Here is a 22,991-nt window from a genome sequence, read left to right as displayed (position 1 = left end):
CTGATTTGTCCGATCAAGAGTCCAAAATGCAACGATAATCAATGTACAACCTTCCCTTTGAATGTCTGAATGCATTTTTCTTCATATATCAATCAAACAATGAACTTGTTATAGAAATTGTTCATGCCAATTGATTTACTACTCATGGATCAATGGGTTTATCTGCAGTATCACAGTCTGAGGGCCATAAACAACCAATAATGTGACATACAACACATCCACATTTAAAAATTAGCACCTTCTCTGATTTCTGATATTCTTCCCCATTAAACTCACCTACAACCTGCAGCACATTATAACTCAACGTGAAACTAACTGCTGATTTGAGGCCCTGTAGATGAAGCTGAACTACTATGGTGGTTTTCATTTTGCATGTAGCAGCAAAGCATCTCCAGCCTGTCATTACATCACTGGCTGCTTGGTAAAGGGGCTGGCGTACAGATTTCCAAGTGAAGCCAGTGTGCAACATATTTGCGCTCACAGTGACAGGATGCATTCACATCCATCTATTGGGGTTAAAGAGACACAGAGCACCAAACGAAAACTGTGAACGTTTGAATGGAGTGGCCGAAACCTGTCATTTGTGCATCAGTGAGAGGCCTGCCGGTGTGAAATAATAATGCTGTGGCCTGTTGGTCGGATGGATCAAGAGAGAGAGAGAGAGAAGCAATAATAAAAGATGAAAAGATGGTGGATTTTGAAATCGAGCCATCTGAAGAGTCCGTTTTTCCTCCTTTATCGGTTGTTTCTCTGGCTGTTATCAGGGTTTGCAGGATCGTTCGTTTAGCTTTCCATCATCCATCAGTGCACTTGCTACACAGGAACCCTCTCCTCACCCCACCCATCTCACGGAGAGCTACGATGGAAGCTAACGGGGATCCCGTTCATGTGGCACAATAATACTCCGGGGCGCACGATCCGGGGCGCACGATGCCACGGTGCGCCATCGTGTCCGCGCAGTTTAAAGAAAAGGTGCGAAAGATTAAGGAGGGAGAATGAGAAGAGGAGCGAAAGGAGGAGGGGGAAAAAAAAACACGGCACTCCAGCCATCATCACTACCCAGCGCACATCCCCAGCCCCGCTCGTCTCCAGCGCTGCGGCTGCATCCATCGCTCCGTTCGGCCACATACCTGAAAATTACATGTCCGTCCGGGCGACGAACTCGGGAGGGTCGGACGGTGTCGCGGTCTGCGACGGCGATCCGACGTTTCCTGGTGTTTTTTTTTTTTCTACTCGTCTCCGGTGCCGACTGATGCTCTAGTTTCGCCCAGTATCTACCCAGAGCTAATCCACCCCACACAAAGAGCAGAAAATGGCTGCAAGTGCATTTTCTTAAAGGGACAGTAGCAGTGTGGAGATGGAGGTGAGGGGACATGTTGATTCTGTGCGTTTGGAGGTTCAGTTACTTTTTTTTAAAAGAGAAGCTTTTTTGTACTAGTGGTGCTTGTTGGTATTTTAATTTATTGGCATTAAACGTAGTATGTAGGGTGTGTGTGTGTAGAAACTTGATCTGATTAACTTTGTTCCTTTTCACCATTTGTTTCACCTTTGTTCCAAAGGGGAAATACTTTTAAGCAACTCTTTACATATCACCAGAATTGAGATCGCATACAGATAATATAGTCTACACTGTAAATAAAAAAAAAATCTGTTAAAAAAAATCTGTGAAAATCTGGCAGCATGGGTGCCAGAAGTTAAAAATGGTAACTCCGTTTTCAGAAAATTCATTTTTTTTATTGTTTACTTGAGATAATAATAACACTAATAATTTATTTTTTCTCTATTTTGTCATGTATTCCATACTGAGTCAAATCCACTCAACTTCAGTTTGATTGATATTATCTCAAGTAAACAATAAAAAAAAGTTTTGTGAAAATTTATCAAAACGGAGTTATCTGTTTTTGCATATGAGTTCTTCAATTACTCCACCAAGGAAGACGGCGGAGTTATGTGACAATCTGCATGTTTGTCTGTCTGTGTGCAACATTACTAAATAAACACGCTCTACTTAAAACATCCCCCGCCTTATATATAGTACCTCTAAGTGCAAGAAAAAATAATATATACTGGGCGATACACCTACAAAATGATACATCTTCACTACAATAAAAAAAAAAAACAGTCAGGTCAAGGTCATACACCCCAAAAGGCACATCTACATTACCAACAGGCTTAGTGTGTGCAATATGAATGAAATCCCTCAAGTAGTTTCTGAGCTATGATCCGGAAACCAAAAAATATTTGAAGTGCCTCACTATGACCTTGATATCAGGTCAAGGTCATGCACCCCAAAAGGCACATCTATACTATACAGAGATGGCCTGGGTGCCATATGAATGAAATCCCTCAAGTAGTTTCAGAGATATGCTCCGGAAACGAAATGCGGACGTACGTACGGACGTATGGACAGACGTGCCCACGCCAATATCCCCCTCCGTGCCTACGGCTGGCGGGGGATAAAAAATAGGCTAACGGAGTTGGATAAAATTTTCAGGGAAGGTCAGAAATGACACAAGGACCAAGTTATTAGATTTTGGCAGTGATGTGGCTTATAGTCTGGCTCCATGAGATTTGTTTAAGATTTCTATATCACTGCCAGATAGCAGCACAGTGTCACTGTAACTGACAACAAGTGAACACTATGTCAGCTGCCTGCTGATGATCACGTGATTGCCATCCTACTACAAATTCACAGATGCGGACTTATTAGAATTTTTCAGTTGGAAATCACACAAGGACGGCGCAGCCTTGGTGGAGTACTGCACTCTCTGAGTGCTTTTCTTGTTATATTTGTAGCAGATGGAAATACAATGAAAGTTGCACTTTGTGGAAAAAAATATACAGATTTTTTTTAAATTGTTGATATTATTTAGAGTTTTAACCTATTTATTGCTGTTGTTGCGTTTACAATGAACATGTAAATCGGGTGTTAAACTCCGTTCCTGGAGGGCCACTATCCTGCATGTTTTAGATGTTTCCCTCTTCCAACACACCTGATTCAAATGATCAGGCTCGTTATCAGGCTTCTGCTGAGCTTGATGATAAGCTGATCATTTGAATCAGGTGTGTTGGAAGAGGGAAACATCTAAAACATGCCGGATAGTGGCCCTCCAGGAACTGAGTTTGACACCCCTGGTGTAAATGAATACTCTTTCTTGCATTTTGCTCAATATTATCAGTGTTTTACTTAAATAAAAAAAACAAACAAATGGAGAATACATTTAAAATACCTCTTAAAAATCCAATGAAAAGATTATTTGACATTTTTCAGTCCTTAATATAAACCAAATTTCTTTCAAATAGTCTTTATTTCATATTTATTAAATAATAATATTTTTGCTAATTAAATATAATATTTATATTTTTACAGTCAAACACTGTGAAAGAATGAATCACTATTTGTAATATATATATATATATATATATATATATATATATATATTGATGTGAACATTTTATTTTTTTTCACTAACATGTTAATTAATATTTTGTCTATGGTTTTACTAGATGTTATTAGAATGCAGTTAAAATATATTTTAAAAATACAACTACAATTTCTTTGCTATTTTTCTATCCTTAATAGACAAATAATGGTAAACATCTACAAAATAATGATTTTTTGACACAAAAAATAACTTTTATGATCAAACATTTGAAAGAGTTTCTTTTTTTAAAAAAAAAAGCATATTTTTACAGTCAGCAAGTAAATTCATATTTCTTTCTGTGATTTTGCTCCATATTATCAGTAATTTACCAAAACAAGAAAATCTTTAAGTAAAAGTTAAAAATATTTGTCATTTTTCTTTTCAGTCCTTTATAAATGTAAATTTTATTTCAAATAATACTTTTGTTGATTTAAATACATTAGTGTAATTTTTATGCACAGACATAGAAGAACAATTACCATTTGTAAAAATACAGATTCTTTTATGTCTGTTGACGTTATCTACAATTCTTGACCTTTTGTTTTTACAATTAGCAGGTAAAATTATCTTTTTCTTCTGTGATTTAATGTCTGTTATTTAACAAAACAGCAAAAATCTTTAGAATCATAATTCAGTTTTAACCTTTTTTTCAGGCTTTAAAGGGGAACTTCGTTTTTTTTTTCAACCTGGGGTCTGTTTCCATATGTAATTTCATACGTGTGAGTGATGGAGAAATGAATTTTTGACATAGCTCCAATATTTAGCCAGGCAGGCAGCTTAGCAGCTCAGCTGGCAGCTCAGCTGGCAGCTCGGCTAGCGAAAAGTATGGGGCAGCTGGCCCCCCCGCGTCAAAGTCCGCCCTAACGTGCTTTTTCCCCACACTGACCGGCTCAGATAGTCTCAATGAGTGTCCCACAACATACTAGAGATGAGAAGTGAACGAAAACCTCCACATTACCTGGCGATCGCTCTTTGTTGTGGTCTGTATCCAGATCTCAGGATGCTAGAACGCAAATCTAGTTCCGAAATCGCACGAGAGCTTGCTCCAAAACTGATGTTTTGGCGCGAGCTATCGCACAATTTCGGAACGAGATTTCCTTTCTAGCGTCCTGAGATTTGGTTCCCCTTTAATATACATATTTGTTCCTTCAATAACTGCAGATACCTGTAATGTTTTTTGTTTTTATTACTGATTTTAGCTTTTGGTTTTACAATTAACAAGTAAAATTCTGTATGTTTCGTTCTGTGATTTTACTTGGCATTATATATAATTTAATAAAACATTAAAATATTTTTTTATCTGATCTGATTGCTGAAATTTAGATAAGTAGAAGAGTCATTTCAGTGTCTGTTGTGTGTATTTCCTTTTGAATAATGTAGATTCTTAGTCAGTGCTTTAAACTCGATACTTCTTGGTAGTTTCTGACAGCATGTGTGCCTTTCTAGGCACCAGCAGGACCTGCAGTTTTAACTTTGACCACTATACCCACAGAGCAGGCGTAAACTAACCGTGACGTCACCCGTTGGTTTCAACGCCGAGAAAATGAAGCCCGGATTTTGCTACTTCCTGGTCGCCGTTTTGGATTTTTTGGAGCCAGTGACTTAAAAAGCGTCATCAAACAGACTGGACCGGAGAGCAACTAGGGGCAGGATTGGCTGAGGACTCTCTTATCCCGCCCACATTTTACCGCAGAGGCTTCTGTTGCTGTCCATCAAGTATAGCCACGCCCCCTGGCTCCGCCAACTTTAACAATTTATTTAAAATTCAGTATTGATTTATTTTAAGATCGGCCACCTGATCTCTCATTTTGACCATGAAAACTAACGGGGAAAAAAATCCTGAGCTGTAGAAAATCAGTCTATCAAATTTTATTTTCTCCAAAAATGAATTGGGGTCTATGGAGAAAAAGCTTCTTGGAGCCAACCCTAGCGGACGGCGTGATATTGCAAGTTTTTGACACTTCCGGGTTGGCTTCAATTCTGGAGCCAGATGCTACGTCCACTATATATACAGTCTATGCCGCCGAGCAGAAAGTTTGGTTGTTTGACTAATTTCCTGACTGAAATGACAGAGGAGAATGATAAACCGGAGCCAGAGTCATCATGAAAATGTCACGAGTGTACCTATTTCCCCCAATTAAAAGTTGGCTTTCAACCATTTTGAGATGAATACTTGTCAAAAGACAGCTTCTATGTGTCAAGGTGGATTTGAAATCTTATTTATTTAACATTCCTGGTTCTTGTGACTTCAATAAACTTTTCAGTTTTTGAAAAGAAATTGCATCATCAGTGTTTTCCCTTATCATTGTGTTGAAATATTAAGAAAAACGGTGAGAAGAAATGACTAATGATGCAAAAGATTTATTTTCTTAACAACTGGTAAACAGCATACCCACTCCACCTGTTTAATACACAGAGAATAACTGAAACCTTTACATAACCTTGCAGTAAAATGCAGTAGCTGTGACTGGACTGTACGGACCTTTTAAAGAAAAGTTTACAGAGCTATGAAACAAATAAAGTGCAAAATACAGGGATATAAAACTGTTTTGTAATCATCTTAACCTCATCCAGAACAATTAGACAAGCAACGGGTGATTAAAATCAATAAATAAATAAATAAAGCGAGGTACAGAATGATCATTGTCAGATCTTATGCTGGTTCACAGGTTCGCCAGGGAGGCCAGCTGATGTACAAGGACAGCAAACGATGGCCGATCTTCTGGTTTCTGGGAATGAGAATTTTAAACAAAGAAAAAACATTACAGAATACGTTTGCTGCTGTCAGCAGTTCCTCTACTTAAAATATATTAAATTCCTGAGCCCACCTCCTTCCAACACCACTCCATGAGCAGGTGGACAGAGTCTGAGGCCAAGCGTGGCTTCAGGAGCCTCAGACCAGCGTTCAGGGACTCCACCACCTCAGCATTAGAGCGGTTCTCATAGGGAAGACGGCCTTCATTATACACCTCCCACATGAGCACACCTGAAGCAGGTAGAACAGAAAGACAAAGAATGCTATAAAATATACAAACCTGCTACTTAGTTAACATTTTAAGTGATGAAGACAGAGCAAAACACTTCGCTTCCTGTGATTCTGATTAATAATTTGTATATCCGTAGCTGATCCGTGTTAGCTCTTTTGCATTCACTATTTTAATGGTTATGACAAGCATCATCCCAAGACAACTGTGACTGATGATGCTTTTAGACAAATTTATTTACCGTTCCTGCACACAATCCTGTTGATGTGATCATCTTGACATGTATGTATTCTTCAGTCTGTTTTCGGTGAAATACAACCGTGCTGACAAAAGCATTTGGCACGATCTGGATTTGATTTTTAATCGAACACATTAATTCAAATAATACGGCATATGAAAATGCATGCACAAAAATATCCCTTGAAGTCCCTCTCTAGTCAATGATTTAACCCCCTCAAAACTCATCTCTGTCTCTCGAAGTCCCACATTAGAAAGATTTTACCATGGAAATGATACTTTTTCCGACTTGAAATAGCTTAACTGTAACTCTACACGACTGTTTCCTCTAGAATGTGCAGATGCATAAAGTAACTGCATCTCTGTTGCTTGCATCTATTCAAGCACAAAAAAATAAGTAAGAATTATATTTTGTAGAACACCTGCTTCTCACAGATTTCATAAGCACCTTCTCTAAACTGTGAGTTTCAGCTCTTTCTGTAGATCACCAGTTGGATTAGATTTTAGACTTGCATGGGGCTATTTTAGACTAGTCCAGTGTTTCTCCTCATTCATTCCTGAAAGCTTTTAGACGTATATGTTCCGTCATTAATCATTAATTAGGACACAGCTCTATGAAATAAATGTGTGTTTGGCTACAGAATACCTCAGCAGTATTCACGATGTTCTTTTCTTTGAAAGCTTCATTTTTCCTTGCGTAGCTCTAATTCTGTTTCATCTGTCCAAAAGACATTCTCCCAGAAGCATTGTGATTTGTCTACATGATTTTTATTGAACACCAGCCAGGCCTTGTGTTATGTTTCTCTCTAAAAAAACCCAAAAGACTGCATAGCCCACATCCAAACAGAAAGAAACTAATGGTGCAACCAAGCATTGTCTTGATCTCGGATGCCAGCTTGTGTCTGTTTTGACAGTTTTCTTCCATTTGAACTGTTCCTCTGTTCAATCTTGTATCAATTTTTCTCTTGCAGCTTCATACAGGGTGATTGGCTTCGGTCCAAATTCCCAATAATATTAGCTGCTGCCATCTCAAGAACTCCAGGCACTGTTTAGAGATGACTAATGGTCTTCATCTTGACCATGTTTTGGAATTGTTTTACTCCTCATCTCTTCAAACAACTCGTTTTTCTGCTTTCTCCTTTCGCCTACCAAACATCACAATTACTGCTTCTCTCCATTTAAAGAAACTGAGTGATTGGTTTAGTGTGAAGACACCCGTGATACAATTTGAAGATAACAGTCTACTTGAAATATCACGAGAACCCACTTTTATCCTTGCTTCAAGTGGTGTAGCAATAATTTTGTCTCGGTCATATTTGAATAGTTTGTAGAGTGAGACAGTTTTTGTTTTTTTGTTATTTTCAACGTTGCTATTATGTTTTTCTTTAGATTTTTTATAGACTAAAAGGTACTTTATGAGCGAAATAAGTATAGCGGTGCACTTCAAGATTGAAACTGCACTGCACCAATGATAGCCTCAAAACCACAGATTAACCCTCTTGGGTTGTAACACATTTAAAGAATTGGTCATCTTGCTGGTTTCCAGTTCGAACATGTGCGGCTGAATCACTCTAATTTTACAACTTGCCATTGTGGAGCAAGAAATTGATTTTACATCGTTTTAGCAGATCAATGGATGAGCTGGTGTAGAATAATGACTGGAGATAAAGGTAGGACTTACAGTCTGGCCCACTCTGGAAGCAATTTATTTCCCGTTTTCATGAGAAACTTTTAAATGTGTAACTCTGATGCACTGGCATGAGTTTGTAGGGGTTTAACCAATGACCAGAGAGTGGCTTTAGTCGATGGCACATCTAAAGTATGCACTGGTAAGGAGAAACACAGTCTTGTATCTGTAATAGCAATTGCAGTTATTATTCGACCAAACTATTCAACATGTGTTGGTTGGAGAAAGTGACAACTCAACACAGAATCTCGTCCCATGGAATACGTTAAGATGCTGCTAGTTTAATCTCCTGTCCTGGCAATGGTCCCAACAGTATTAACTACCTGGAGCTTATTGTAAATCCATTAGTTGGCATTGCACAGGGAATAGTTACAGTGTTTATCACATTAAATGTAAAAAGCTTAGATACCATTAACACTCATGTGCTTTTATCTTCAGGAGTTCAAATGTGTGACTTGAAATTGCTCCCTTAACTGTAATTCTACTGCATTGTATTCACTCAGTTGGTTTGTATGTGTCCTGTGATCTTCCGTATGAAAACTATCCTCAACCATTGTAGTCTTATAAAAATTCCAGTTTGGTTGCCCCCCAAAAATACAACACCAGAGTGAATATGCTCTCAGGAAAACTTAAAAATAGCAAGTGTTTTGGTTTCATAGTCTGCCACAATGCGAAACTATGCATGCACGGCATATTATTGTGTGAATGAAGCTTGAAAATTACTATGTTGGTTCCAAAAAAGGCAGAAGAAGACATGTTGTGTGACTTGAAAGACAGCAAATCATACATACAAACAAAACAAGTGGCATAAATCAACGTACCAAACGACCAGACGTCAGACTTGCTGCTGAACTTGCAGTATCTGATGACCTCTGGGGCTGACCACTTGACTGGGAACTTGGAGCACTGAGAGCTTGTGTACTGATCATCAAGAACAAATCTACAATGGACACAAGCCATGCACTATAATGCAATGTACCCGTAAGCTGTCTTGCACAAAACAGTTTGATCTACAAAGTTAGGCACACAATGCAATGGACATGACGTAACAGTTTGGCACAGGAGCTCCAGGATTAGTAATAAAATCCTACCTCGTCATGCCAAAGTCAGACACCTTCACTTCATTGTTCTTTGCAACAAGACAGTTCCTGGCAGCCTGCGGTAGGAACAGAGGTGAGATAAACTCCTAATTGACTAGAGGTACAAAAGCGCATCATTTAAAGTTCCTATCCGTGAGTTTACCAGATCTCTGTGGATGAAGTTGGAGCTCTCCAGGTAAGCCATCCCCTCACTGACATCCAGACACATCCCCAGCATGGTATCCTGAGACAGACGTCCTTTCCTGGCTCGCAGGTAGTCTGACAGACAGCCGTTTTCCATGAACTCAAACAGCAGCCACATGGGAGAGTGCTGGGTGCACACACCGTAGAGCTGTACCAGCTTACAGTGAGACAGCCTCCTATAGAAACAGATACAAGATGAGTGGCTTCCACAAAAAAAAGTTACTGCAAGAAACATGAACCTCCACTCTGAAATACTTACATCATCACCCTCGCTTCTTCTTTAAAATCCTCATCTGACATGCACTCTTCTCTTATCATCTTCACTGCCACCTTCCTCTCCCTCCATCTGCCCTCCAGCACCAGTCCGAACTGGCCACTGCCCAACTCCCGACCCAGCATCAGCTCCTCTGGGTTCACTTCCCACTGGTCTGTTGAGCAGCGACACACATAATACTGTTCAGTGAAACAACCAAGGAGGCAGGTTTTATCGTGGAATACAGTAAACAAGGTTAAAGTTCCATAATTATAAAACAAGCCGACTTTTAGCAGAATTTATTCCTGTTGCAGATGAAGCTGAACTGCTGCTCAGAACACACAGACTGAAAACCACTAGAGGTCAGTGAAAACAAACTTTTAACATTAAGTTGTAACTGTTTTGTGGTCCAGCTCAACTGGTAAATCTTGTAACCTTTTGAGGGGTCCACAATTTCACTGGTGCAGCCTCCACCTTGAGAGACAGGATGTCTGAGGCGTGTTATCAGACCTACCAAATAAAAAAACACACACAGAAACGGATTCACACATGTTATTAGATTAGATTACATTCTGTTATCATTGTATGAAAATTTCCCTGCTGTGGGATTAATAAAGGTTTAATCTATCTATCTATCTATCTATCTATCTATCTATCTATACAGCAAAATTGAAGTCTACCGAGCTCAATAAATACAATAAAATTGTAAAAATATTAAAAAGTGGAAAATATAAAGTAAGGTCAATTCAGAATTGGAGGACATTTGGGCTTGGGAAAAATAAACCTTCTCTTGTACAGTTTAGTGCTCCAAATTCATCAATAATAGGAAAACAACTATCAGAGGCTTAGTTGACTCAGCTTACACATCAATGGTAAAATTTGTAATACATGTTTTATTTGTTGTTTGCTAATCCTACACTAATCACAGTGACAGGGTTGATAATCCATGCTAATGTTAGCATTTTCTCAGGGTTGCATAAGGTAGAGTGAGACATTTAGTCAAGGCTGATAATGTTTTGAAAATGTGAAAAATAGAAGAGGGGAGACAGTTTTATTCTATAAATTCTTTTGGGAAACTGTTTAATGATGTTAATTCCAGCGTATTATGTGATTCTTTTTTTTTTTTTTGCGTATTATGTGATTCACTGTTATGCTAACAGGGCTGCTGTGGTACACACGTTTGGGGTTGCCACCTGTCCCTTAAAATACGGAATCGTCCTTTATTTGACAGTTAATTGATTATTGATTCAATATGGGACACAAATTGTTCTGTATTTTCATAAATGTCCCATACACGTCTGTCACACAGTCATCAAAACTGCATTAATAATCAAATTCTGCATAATAAACAAAATAAAACACAGGAAATATTAAGGGCAGCCAGTTTCATCTTCCTTAGACCTATGTAGCGAGGACCCCATGCGAGGTCCAGCGGATACACTTCCCTGTTTGCTGGTTCTGTCACAGGTTTCCTGGTTACAGACGCTGCTGCTCCCGCGTGTTTAAAAATGTCTACACCTGAAACTCCACCACATCCAAAGAAGCAAAAACGTTTTCAAAAGCACAGACTTGAAGACTGGAACCCTGGCAATAGGTAAAGGGCAAACTGTGTTTTCTGTTGCTCATAGACTAGCTGAAGTAAGGCAGCATCAGGAGACCAACATCTAAGAAACACGAGAACCCAACCAGCAGGTCACAATTTATCATCATATAATCATCTGAAGTCCCTTTGGTAAGAGACATCGGTACATGGTTGTGAATTTACCAGAGGATGATTATAGTCAGACTAATGTGGCCGTAGACTCTACAATATTTTAGTGACTCAATAAATGCCTAAGTTGTTTAATAGTATTTTAAATGCTTTTTATTTTTTTAAAAAAATATAATTTATTTAATAGCCTATATGTGTTCAATAAATGACCTTTGCCTATCTAAAGAAAAACTCACTCACAACTCTGATATGTTAACGGTACTAAATAAATAAGTCAGTAAATACATGCATACACACATAAATAAGTTAATACATTAACCATGTAAAGATAAGATTTAGATGGGAAAAATATCTGTAGAGAATTTCTTTGTACAGTATTCTGCATTCAGTTGTTTATGTTTTTGCAGAATCCAGTATTACACTCTGTTGGGCCATTACTTTTTTATTAGTATGGTTTCACTGTTTAAAATGATGCCACATCTTTTTAGACAGAACCTGTGATCATAAAACAATACAAAACTCTTAGTTTTGTGTCAATAGACCACTTAAAGCTTTAAGTATGACTAAATGCTTTTTTCAAAATTAAATAAACCACTCCTTGGGTGGTTGTGGCCCCGAGTTTGGTAAAGTTGGAAAGATATTCACAGATTCAGAGTTCCAGCATCAATAACTCATTAGATGTAGGTTGTCAAAACATAAACGATGCCTCTTTGCATCGTTGTAAGGCAGATGATGTGCTACAAGCCCAGTTTTATCAAATGTAGCTGTTTTTCAAGTTGCAGAAATAACATTGGTGTCTATGGAGGGAACAGGTACGGTCTGCAAATTGCAAAACTGCAAAACTGCTGCAACAGCGAAGAGAGACACAAATATTCAATAACCTCACTCTGATACACTAGTGTCACTAAAATCATTGTAGCCTTCAACTGGTTCCTGTTGACACCAGTGTTATTCCTGCAGCTTGAAAGACAGCTACTTTTGATAAAACTGGACTTGTAGCACATTGTCTGCCTTACAACGATTTGAAAGAGGCATCGTTTATGTTTTAACAATGTATATATAATGAGTTATTGATGCCGGAAGTCTGAATCTGTGAATGTCTGTTCAATTTTACTGAACTGTGGCCCTGAGGAGCCGTGGTGGGCGTCCTTTATTTTCGTTTCTGGAAGGTGGCAACCCTACACGTTCCATGCGTGTACGTTCCATAAAAGTTCCCACAATTACAAGACACATCAACGTAAAAAATAATACCAAAAATGGAGATTTAGGTTTCATTTTAACTGTTTTACTTAAGATTCAATTAGGTCATTAGGGGGTGGGACAAGAGAAAAACTGCATTTTGAGGGGAACTCCAGACTTACTTGGTATTTAAAAAACATTTTTAAACATTCTTTTCTCCTAGTTTTTTAGATTTTGCCTCAAGACAAGTAAATTTACACAACAGCTGTTTTAGTATTTTGTACATGGATTATTTGAAATATGATGGACTCGACGTAAAACATCCTCTAATTCTGGAATGACCCTTAACATCCACTGTTCACTGCACTCGCACTGCTATCATATGAATTGCAGTCATTTCATTATTGCTCATTTGTGTCTCTGGAAAAGTGCTGCAATGTAATTACATGTGAAAGTGCATATTTATAAAATATATCAGAGAAGCACGTTTATATGTCCTTTTTCCAAGATTTTTGCTAAGCTTGAGTTATTTTTTGAGCTGTCGGGGTTAGATTTTTTTTTAATGTTGTTTTTTATTGATTGTGTTGCATGAGAAAGGTCAACACACTTACCGGCAGCATTGTGTTGGTGGTAATGAATTAGTTCTGGAATGGTGCTAAACAGGTACTTCTCTGCCAAGTAAAATGTGGCCTGGCCTGTTTCTGTCTGCCTGATTTGGTAATGTTTCACTCTTGGATTCTTCTCCCCATTGGACCTGAAGAGAAGTAAACAACATTTCAGTGCAGCAAATCCCATCCAGTTAGAAATTGTGCACATATATTTAACTATACGCCCATTTAATTAAATCATTTAGTTAAATACACAAGAACTGTGCAGAAGACGGAGGTGGAATTACCCTGGAGCTTTGGTGAACACTGACACTGTGTAGACTCCTGCTTGTCTGGAGTCTCGCACCATGAACGCACCTTCTTTCCCCTGAAGGCAGAATGCCGAAATCACAAGTTCGGCAACATTAAAAGCATATTTTGTGATACGTCAACTTATTAACTGTTTACTCAGTATGCAGCTTTTGCCACTACAGGCCTGCTAGTCATTTCAAGCAGCAAATAACAATGGATAGCTGTTCTCCCTCCTGCTTGCAAAAACTTAGCAAAGCAAAGTTTCACAGCAGGAAATTCACCGCTGGAGGAAACACTGTGGTTGTGAGAAATTTGTCGTGTCCCATGCGATGTCACACTCTCGTCGTGCAGGTGCATTAATATTGCAAAAGCAAGTCTGCAGTGGGTGGCACAGGCACAAGCAAATGTGAAATGTATCATATGGGAGCAACAGAACTGGATTCTGAAGCATTTCTTTTCATGTCAAAACAGGCCTGGAAGGATAAACAAATGGAAACCTGAGAAATCACTGACATTGTGGGTTTTCCTTACCTCTTTCATTAACAAATCCTCTGCTTCTCCTCTGTTAATGTTTTTGTTGTACCATCTGTGAAAGGACACATTAATAACTAAATCAGTTCCACAGAGAGCAAATGGATAGATTTGAAGGAGCCCACACAGTGACAATCAGAAGCAAAGAAATCAAACTCACTCAAATCTCTCAAAATTGTTGCCAGATTTTTCAGCAACGAGCGTACTGGGAACAAAACCTGTGTTCCTGATCAAGGGCCAAAGGGGAAAAAAAGGCTTTTATTTTTAAATATAAGCGGGAAATAAGAATGAGATGGTCACGTTAAGGTACTTTACCCTCTGTCATCTTGTACTGTCCACCAGTCAGGGTGGGAGTTATTGATCAGAGTATACTCCTGATCTTTCTGAAGAGGCAAGTCGTTGTCTCCCAGCGCCGTGTAGTCTTGCAGAGCGATGACGATCTGCTGTCCAGAATCCTGCAATCCCCACTGCCACAGAATGAAAAATAATATCATTGACTCATCCAGATTTCAAAAAGGAAAACTTTTCCGCTCTAACGACATTCCGTAGTTCGTGACGAGAGCAATACATTGAAAAGCACAAAATGCCCTTCATCAAGTCTATCACGAAGTTGATAAAATACATAAGAAGGGATTTGTTTTTGTAGCAGATAAATTCCACTATCCCACAACAATAGGGCACTAAATTACCAAATTGCAGTGCTATTCGGGTTATATTAAATTGTAGTTTGTTAAGTTTTGCAACAGAATCAGAAGAGGCCTTGCAATTACGTAACGCAAGCAGAGCAAGATAACTAACTTAGCAGTGAACAAGCAAAGTCCTCTGTGCTCAAACCACACGCACTGTGGTAAAAAGCCGAAGATAAGTCTATTTATCAAGTGAAAATATCTAAAAATATATCTTGTAAATGCAAAATCACATGAAAACAGTTTGCACATTGTAGCCAAGCAAGAAAAACAGGACGAACCTCAAGAAGTTATTTTGCCTAGCCCGTATTTGAACACAACTGACTGTCTCACCAATAATATTGAAACATCACATGCTATTTACGCTTACAAAGTGTTACCTCTGGATCTGGGAGTTGAGGGAGCGGCTTTTTAGAAGCTGTGGAGAAATCAGAAATTTTAAATTCAAGACGTTGAGGCTGTATCCACATTCATAAAGCGGCAACAGTCTTATGCTGGATTTGGCAGACTGTGTAGTTGTGCAACACTATAACTAAATTTAGATTCACTCAAAGCACATGTTCAAAAAGCCCAGAAAAATCACAAGATGTTATTTTTGTGAGGGTTTTTGTGTGTGTGTTTGGATGAGACTATTACAGATTGAGTCATGCGCAATTTAGTACAAAGATTTGATGAAAAAGCGTAACATACTAGGTAAATATAATACAAACCGTAGCCCACTGGGTCATATACAAGACAACCCGCGGCCAGTTTCTCCGTTTGCTGGCAACATCTCCATTTTCCATCCATGTAGAAGTTTGGGTGGAACTTTGCAACCAAATTGTTGTTCTTTGTCTCTGCATTGGACAAAATAAAAGACATACAAGATCTAATTGATAAAGATGAAAGAATTTTTAACATGTGAGATGAAGGGGTTAGCGGTGAAGTTGCGTACCCTCTTTGAGAGCTCTGACCCATCTCTGTCGGCAGTCATTGTCAGGGGCAAAAATGTAGAGGTAATGGTTGTCATGAAAAACCTGTAGAGACATTTGCTTTTCAGACATGAATTTGCTTGTTTTATATCATATTTGCAAAACATACTTAATCACACATTACACTTACAGTACATAACACAGCATTGTTTTTAATGTCTTCTTTGAAAAATGAGGATTTCTACCTGAAAAGGATACTTATAGTTGCATGGAATGGGGACATCACTGCACACAGATTCCACACATCTAATTCTGGACAGCTCGATGCAACCTTTCTGCATAGGTTTTTTCTGAAAGCACATGATATTTACTCGATGACTGTCAAACACTGTGTAGCACATAGAATTTAAATGATAGCTGGCACCTAAAAGGCCTCATTTCTTAAGCAAAGTGTGTGGCTACTTACCCCGGGACGGCGCTCAGAATACTTCAGGTCTTGGGTGTCCAACACAAAAAATCTCTCCTTGTAGTTAGATGGTGATGTTCTTTTCTTTTGTTGAGATTTTTTGATCATAGTTCCTTTCAGAATCACCCTGGGGAACATGGTACCAGCTACGGACAACACAACGAGTATGGTTTCGTCATACACGGAGAGACTGAGTGTCTCGCAGTGACAGTGAAATTGAAAAAAAAAAATTGGGGGATGATAAGCCGACAGATGCCGTGAAGCTTCCGGCATGCAGTGCTTGCACACAGTAAACCACATCCTTACGGCAATACATAGTTGTCTAAGGAAACACACACATGCACACACACTCTACATTCCCTCACAGACTTTCACTCACTATGTTGCAATAAGCCAGTATGTGGAGTGTGCTGTAGCAGAAAGATGATTCTTTTGTCCTGGCATTTTTGAACATTTTACACCACAATATGGTCCTTAAAGGTAATGACTATATCATGGAAATTCCACAAAGATTTGGTAATGATTTGAACCCTGAACATGGGTGCTAATGTAAGAATAATTTAAAGCGTAAAACCATTATAAAAATATTGAAGCAGTACCTTAAACATCTAAAATTTGCATGAAAGCAAAATTACTTCAGAACTTTGTATACAAATTGAGGTTTTTTTTTTTAAGTTTTTTTTTTCGCTGCCTTGATAAAGATTTTGATGTTTCATTGTATGGTTTTGTCATAGTTTGAGGATTTGTTTTTTTTTTAATTAATCCCACTGTCATCATTGTTGTCTCTGCTTTTATACTTTAAGAAGGATTTCAATTTTCTCTTGTTACCTCTCCCTCTTATACAATACTTATAGACAGACAGAGAGGAGTTTTATTAAAGCTGGGATTTTTTGGTGCTATGTTTAAACAATCATGTTTTAAAAAGCATAGTTTCTAGTTGAGTTCTACTAATTATAAAGAATTTCATGTCATTTAAACTTTAAGAACCTCTCGAGCAGTAGTGGTTAGACATGCTAGACTGACAGATTCTAGTTAAGTTTAAAATCCGAAACCATTCATACTCACATGAAATGAATAATTTAATGGATGCTATAGCACCACCATCAGGGAAAGTCTTTCTACAGTTTATTCTGAGTTAAAAATATTGGAGGAAGCTGGTTAACCGTCTGGTTCAGGTCCTCAACAGTCGTTATTGGTGATCAAAAGAATGAAATATGCAGTGCTACAAAATCACGGTTAAATGGGACCAAAGTTAGTTCACTCTATGTTTTAAATATGGCTTTCACATTTCGTTTAATGTTGTTGCTCTTTGCTCTTTGTTCTATTATCCCATTCAGATTTTTTGACAAATTTTTAAAAAATAAACTCTCAAGCCCTTTATGAGGGAATGTGTCTGCTGTTAAATAGGCAATGTAAATGAATTTTATTTTATGCGTTTAATGACAAATCAGAAGTTGTAGTAGGATGACTTTATACATGTCATGTTCACCATCCAACCAGACAGAACTGGAGAGGATCTGCAAGGAAGAATGGCAGAGGATCCCCAAATCCAGGTGTGAAAAACGTGTTGCGTCATTCCCAAGAAGACTCATGGCTGTACTAGCTGAAAAGGGTGCTTCTACTCAATACTGAGCACAGGGTCTGAATACTTATGAACATGTGATATTTCAGTTTTTCTTTTTTAATAAATTTGCAAAAAATTTCTATATTTCTGTTTTTTACTGTCAAGATGGGGTGCTGAGTGTACATTAATGAGAAATAAAATGAACTTTTTTGATTTTGGCAAATGGCTGCAATGACACAGAGAGTGGAAAATTTTAAGGGGTCTGAATACTTTCCGTACCCACTGTAATTACAATAATTTAATAAGGGGCTGCGTAGTGGCTTGGTGGTTAGCACTTTAGCCTTTGGCAAGAAGATCCCTGGTTTATGTCCGAGCCTTGACAGGATCTTTCTGCATGGAGTTTGCATGTTCTCTCTGTGCATATGTGGGTTTTCTCTGGGTACTCTGGCTTCCTCCCACAGTCTAAAAACACGCCGAGGTTAATTGGTAATTATAAATTGTCTGTAGGTGTGAATGCGAGTGTCATCATTTGTCTGTATGTGTGGCCCTGTGTCTCCTGCCTTCACGGTAAGTCAGCTGGGATAGACTCCAGCCCCCCTTGCGACCACAGAGGGGTTTGAGCAGCACATAAATAAAGGATGGATTGATAATCTAATTAACAAAATGTAAAAATGTGGAAAGTCCCAACACTCTTACACAATGTTCATAATGACAGGGCAGTGTTTTTGATTTTTAGCTTTTATTAATAGCTTTGTGTTTCTTATCAACTTATCTGCTGCATTTTCTTTCTTTTTATTATTTTGTTGCTTCATTTTCTCTGGAAATCATTTTGTACACAATATTATCATTAGGTTCTTACTTGGAAAGAAGCCAGTTTTGAAAGGAAATATCTTAATGTTGACCAGTATTACTGTGATGGATTAATGGCTTAATGGTGTTACAATAGCAAGTACTGTAGATGCATTAAAGTATTTTTTTAAGTGAAACTTTAAAAATCGTTACAGGTTGGTGGTTAAATTCCACACCTTTCAGTTGATTAATGACTTGTAACAGAATCAGATCAAAAGACAGTTTAGTGTTCATGCCATGAAAATCCAGAATGTAATTAATTACATACATATAAAAACATGCAGAATCAACATTCCGCATGTACATTATACAAAGGAGACACAATGTGAGAAAACCACTAGCATTAGTTATATTAAACACAGTTGAACAGCAGCGTAAACTGTTCTAAGTTTTTTTTTTTTAAATATATAAAACTCTAACCAAGGAATCCTGAATCCTGTAAGGTTTTTTTGTCACTTCCTTTCCATTCATAAGAAATACCAAAGAAAATCCAGTTTGGTAACGTGGAACAATCACCCATATTGTTAAACCTTATACAAAAGATATAATGGTAGTTCATTTGGATTAACTTTGCAAGCATTTGCTTTAAAAAAAAAATGACAGAGTTGTTCGTGGAGTCGAAATATATTTTCCAAACGTCAAGCTACACATTATGCTGTCAACAGAAGCTTTAAATCAATTTAGATTTAATCAAAATGTACACCAACAATTCTGACAACCTGCAAACTAATAATTCTGTTCCCAAAAACATTTGGGCCAATCAGCGTTTAGTTTGAGAGGCAAGCAATGTGCCGCAAGGCATCCAGCCTGCCGGAAATTTATAAGAAGAAGAAGAAAAAGAAGCGTTTCGTTTGTTCGTTGGTTAGCGTCCAATCAGCGTGACCAAAACCTATCACGAGGACAGCTGAGCCAATAGAGTTAGAACAGAAACGAACCATCTTGTTAGTGTGAACAGAAGCAGCTAAGCTAGCCATGAGCTAACTGTCCGGTCCTGTACTTAAGTGACATTTCACATTTGAAGTCTACGTTGAGCATCTAAGGGTCTTCTAGAAGGTATGTATAAGTAGCAATACTGCGTTTTTATTTACTTGTGTTACAAATTAGCCTCAAGTTTTATGTAAGTGTTTAGCGGACGTTAGCCGCGGCATAGCTAGTTAGCTAGCTTTCTCCATAAAATGCTCAGCTAATGTCTGCATCTGATGGTGAAGATGTAACATATTCAGTAACAAACGTAGCGGCTTTCGGTAGCAGATGATACTGTTTGGTCAGGGATATTCCTCAGCAGATAATCGCTAACCCAACTGGTATGAATCGTTTGTTATACCTACAGACAACTTGCAGGATAACTTTTCCTTAGCATACTTTTTTGTATTGGGAAGGTGTTGTGTTTACTGCGAAATAGACAGTTTAGTTATGTCTTGAAATAGTGGAATCTCCCTATTTAAACATAATTAACGTCACTGAATTTAAATTGCAAGACTACATGTTACTGTAACGCTCCTGGCACTTTAATTGAGTATACTTCATATTCAGTATATGAATGCACGAATTTAATCCCATAATATTTATATTAATGCTTCTGAGTTTCTTACTCAGAAGCATCAGATTTTGTAAAAGTTTTAATTGCTTTCTATTTTGCAAATGTTTGTTTTTACATATAAAACGTGTAATTAAGCGAATCTAGTTTTTTTTTTTAAATTAAAATACTCACAAGTACTAAAGTTGGGCAGAATTGCTGGATAGGCTGTGGCAGTAATAGCTTACTTGCATATGACAACGTAATACATTTTCAATTCTCTGTAGAGTTCCCATTCTTTCTAGTGGGTACTTGAATTCTGTATTTGTATATTACTGTGCATACTTGTGTTTTTCAGGTGCACATCATGGGTGAACCACAGCAGGTCAGCGCTCTGCCTCCTCCGCCTATGCAGTACATTAAGGAGTACACAGATGAAAATATCCGGAAGGGTCTGGCTCCCAAGCCACCTCCACCTATCAGAGACAGTTACATGATGTTTGGCAACCAGTTCCAATGCGATGACCTTATCATCCGGCCTCTGGAGAGCCAAGGCATCGAGAGACTCCATCCTATGCAGTTTGACCACAAACGGGAGCTCAAGAAACTCAACATGTCCATTCTTGTGAACTTTCTGGACCTGCTGGACATCCTTATCAAAAGTCCTGGCAGTATAAAGCGTGAAGAGAAGCTGGAGGACATAAAGCTTTTGTTTGTTCATATGCACCATCTGATCAATGAGTACAGGCCTCACCAAGCCAGGGAGACACTGAGGGTGATGATGGAGGTGCAGAAGAGACAGAGGCTAGAGACGGCAGAGAGGTTCCAGAAACATCTGGAGAGGGTGGTGGAGATGATCCAGGGGTGCCTTGCCTCACTACCTGATGACTTACCTCAGCTGGAGGGTTCAGAAGGCCCTGGTGATGGGACAAAGAGTGTGTCTGCAGCAGTTGGTGTTGGTGGTTCCTCTGGGCAGGCCCCCAGGCTAAAAACAGAACCTATGGATGTAGAGGAAGCAGGCGGCAGCTGCATGGCAGCAGGTCACCAGGACAAGAACATCCCCACATCAAAGAGGGACAAAATATGGGACCAGGATGCTGCCATGTGCAGTATTATTGATGAATTAGCCTAGGTGTAATTCTGGGTAGTTGTTTGTTTTCTACACATACATGGTGTTTTTGTGTTGTACTTGGTGTAAATATGAATATGTTTTTCTGATTTTTCTGGGCCTGAAATTCTACTTGGTGTTGAATGGTGCTTTGTTTTGAACCTATGATATAGGCACTATTACCAATTCCTGTAAAGATATTCAAGAAATTGAAGTATTTCACAAATCCATTGGGCTGCCAATTTTCAATTGTTTGCAATAAAACCAATAAAGAAAATCCTCTTTGGCAGTAGGAGTGCAGTGCGGTCACCACAGCTCAAGGGTAGACATATCAGGTCACAAAATTTAATGCAAGCACGCGAGCTGCAGCTATCAGTTATTTTAGTAATCGACTACTCTATCGATTATTGTGGCAATTAATCGAGTAGTCGGATCCTGTGCTTGACATGCACAGTACAGCATCAAAAATGGAAGTGTGTGCGCTGTGCAAAAGAAATAACCGTCCTGGCAGAACAGGATGGTGTGGTACAGGGGTATTCAACTAAAACTCAAAACCATGGGAACTCCACATGTATTTAGTTGGTGATGCAGAAGCCACATAAATATGCTTTCATGTTTAAACTGCTGGTGTTGCAGCTGATAAGAAAACTGATCAGTTTGTCGGTATTTATTACACAGAATTTTCAATTAGTACCATCAGTTTCACTTTGATTTGGCCACAAATTAAAATGATTTCCTTCAATATGAGAGTGTCAGACCTACATGCACTTCAGTACAATATCATGTTTGAATATATGAAGTTTGATACTTTTATTGAGCAGCTGTCTCCTAGAAATAATCAGCTGCAGTGATCGGAAAAATAAATAAATTATGCATATGTAACAGTTTTCTACCATTGCTGTGTTACAGAACTTCCAGTCGCAGTGCTTTTACCATCTTACATTGCTCTCCATCGAAACAACCCGATGGTTTCATTTTATGCGGAAAACGAGTCAAATGATGCGTTAAAGGCTCCTGTTTGTGTGGACGAGTTTGAGGCTGAAAGTCTTGAGTTAACGAAGTTGAAAACCACCTTCATGCCTGTTAACGCTGAGGTTTTAGTTTTTGTCGAGCAGCTCACACAAAGAAAGCCTGGTTATGTCAAACTGCCTTCCCAGTTCAGCTCTGATCTGTAAACACTAGAAAAACTCTACTGGTTAAAATACAAGTGTCTTGTCAAATTTAAAATCCTCTTCTTATGTATTGATCATAGGTCCAGGTCCGCTTAAGATAAAATCTGGGTTTGGACTCAGACCGTGGTCCACCAATTCATGACCTGGGGTCTAGTGGAATAAACGAAGTCTCTATTCAGAGAAGTTTGCCTCGACTAATTTTAGTAATGTAATTACTCAAGGAATTGTTTTAGCCCTAGGAAGAACTGACATTATTACATGTTTGCAGACCATTAAAGTCTCGTCACTGTGACTTGCAGATTGTATAATCTTGTTAGAGTGGTTATGGAAAGGTCAGAGTGTTGACGCTGTAGTTATATAGTCGCACCTCCCTCCCTTAAGCATTTTCACTTCAGATTTTCAGTAAAGTGCTAAACAGTTTAACTGGTGTTTCGTTACCTTACAGCGGCTTATTCGTATGTGATCATTAGAAAGAAAGAAATGCAACTTTTTCATTAGTGTTCTTCTGCAAATGCATGGCTTTAGTTATG

At 38.4% G+C, this 22,991-nt stretch overlaps 3 protein-coding genes and 1 long non-coding RNA gene across 4 annotated transcripts in view; 2 read left to right on the top strand and 2 right to left on the bottom strand.

Moving 5' to 3' along the window:
• cyfip2 (cytoplasmic FMR1 interacting protein 2) overlaps nucleotides 1-1,278 on the bottom strand; it is a 29,439-nt gene extending 28,161 nt beyond the window's left edge. Inside the window, 1 exon segment of the mRNA XM_022206839.2 lies at nucleotides 1,131-1,278. The gene's annotated coding sequence lies outside the window, so the exon portion shown is untranslated.
• On the top strand, nucleotides 1,257-5,703 carry LOC127535758 (uncharacterized). Its single transcript, XR_007944600.1, has 2 exons — nucleotides 1,257-1,363; nucleotides 4,918-5,703. It is a non-coding gene; the product is annotated as an uncharacterized LOC127535758 (long non-coding RNA).
• A 67-nt stretch (nucleotides 5,704-5,770) lies between these two features.
• Nucleotides 5,771-16,780, bottom strand: itk (IL2 inducible T cell kinase). The gene is made up of 17 exons (XM_022206841.2): nucleotides 16,253-16,780; nucleotides 16,032-16,136; nucleotides 15,810-15,891; nucleotides 15,586-15,711; nucleotides 15,256-15,293; nucleotides 14,505-14,656; nucleotides 14,350-14,415; nucleotides 14,190-14,244; nucleotides 13,655-13,734; nucleotides 13,371-13,513; nucleotides 10,305-10,379; nucleotides 9,876-10,044; nucleotides 9,576-9,792; nucleotides 9,425-9,489; nucleotides 9,155-9,273; nucleotides 6,254-6,411; nucleotides 5,771-6,154 (listed from the first exon to the last, which is right to left on the bottom strand). Exons 1-17 carry the CDS (start codon nucleotides 16,550-16,552, stop codon nucleotides 6,089-6,091), a joined length of 2,016 nt encoding a protein of 671 aa, XP_022062533.2. The 5' UTR covers nucleotides 16,553-16,780; the 3' UTR covers nucleotides 5,771-6,088.
• Nucleotides 16,781-19,574: 2,794 nt separating this feature from the next.
• Nucleotides 19,575-22,171, top strand: med7 (mediator complex subunit 7). The gene is made up of 2 exons (XM_022206844.2): nucleotides 19,575-19,718; nucleotides 20,540-22,171. The coding sequence occupies exon 2, from the start codon at nucleotides 20,549-20,551 to the stop codon at nucleotides 21,311-21,313; it is 765 nt and encodes a 254-aa protein (XP_022062536.1). The 5' UTR covers nucleotides 19,575-19,718; nucleotides 20,540-20,548; the 3' UTR covers nucleotides 21,314-22,171.
• Nucleotides 22,172-22,991: the final 820 nt, after the last annotated feature.

The sequence above is a fragment of the Acanthochromis polyacanthus genome, chromosome 10 (assembly GCF_021347895.1).
Source record: "Acanthochromis polyacanthus isolate Apoly-LR-REF ecotype Palm Island chromosome 10, KAUST_Apoly_ChrSc, whole genome shotgun sequence".
In the NCBI taxonomy this organism is placed as follows: domain Eukaryota; kingdom Metazoa; phylum Chordata; class Actinopteri; family Pomacentridae; genus Acanthochromis; species Acanthochromis polyacanthus.
Note: the sequence above shows the minus strand (reverse complement) of the source record. Positions and strands in the feature narration are given on the sequence as shown.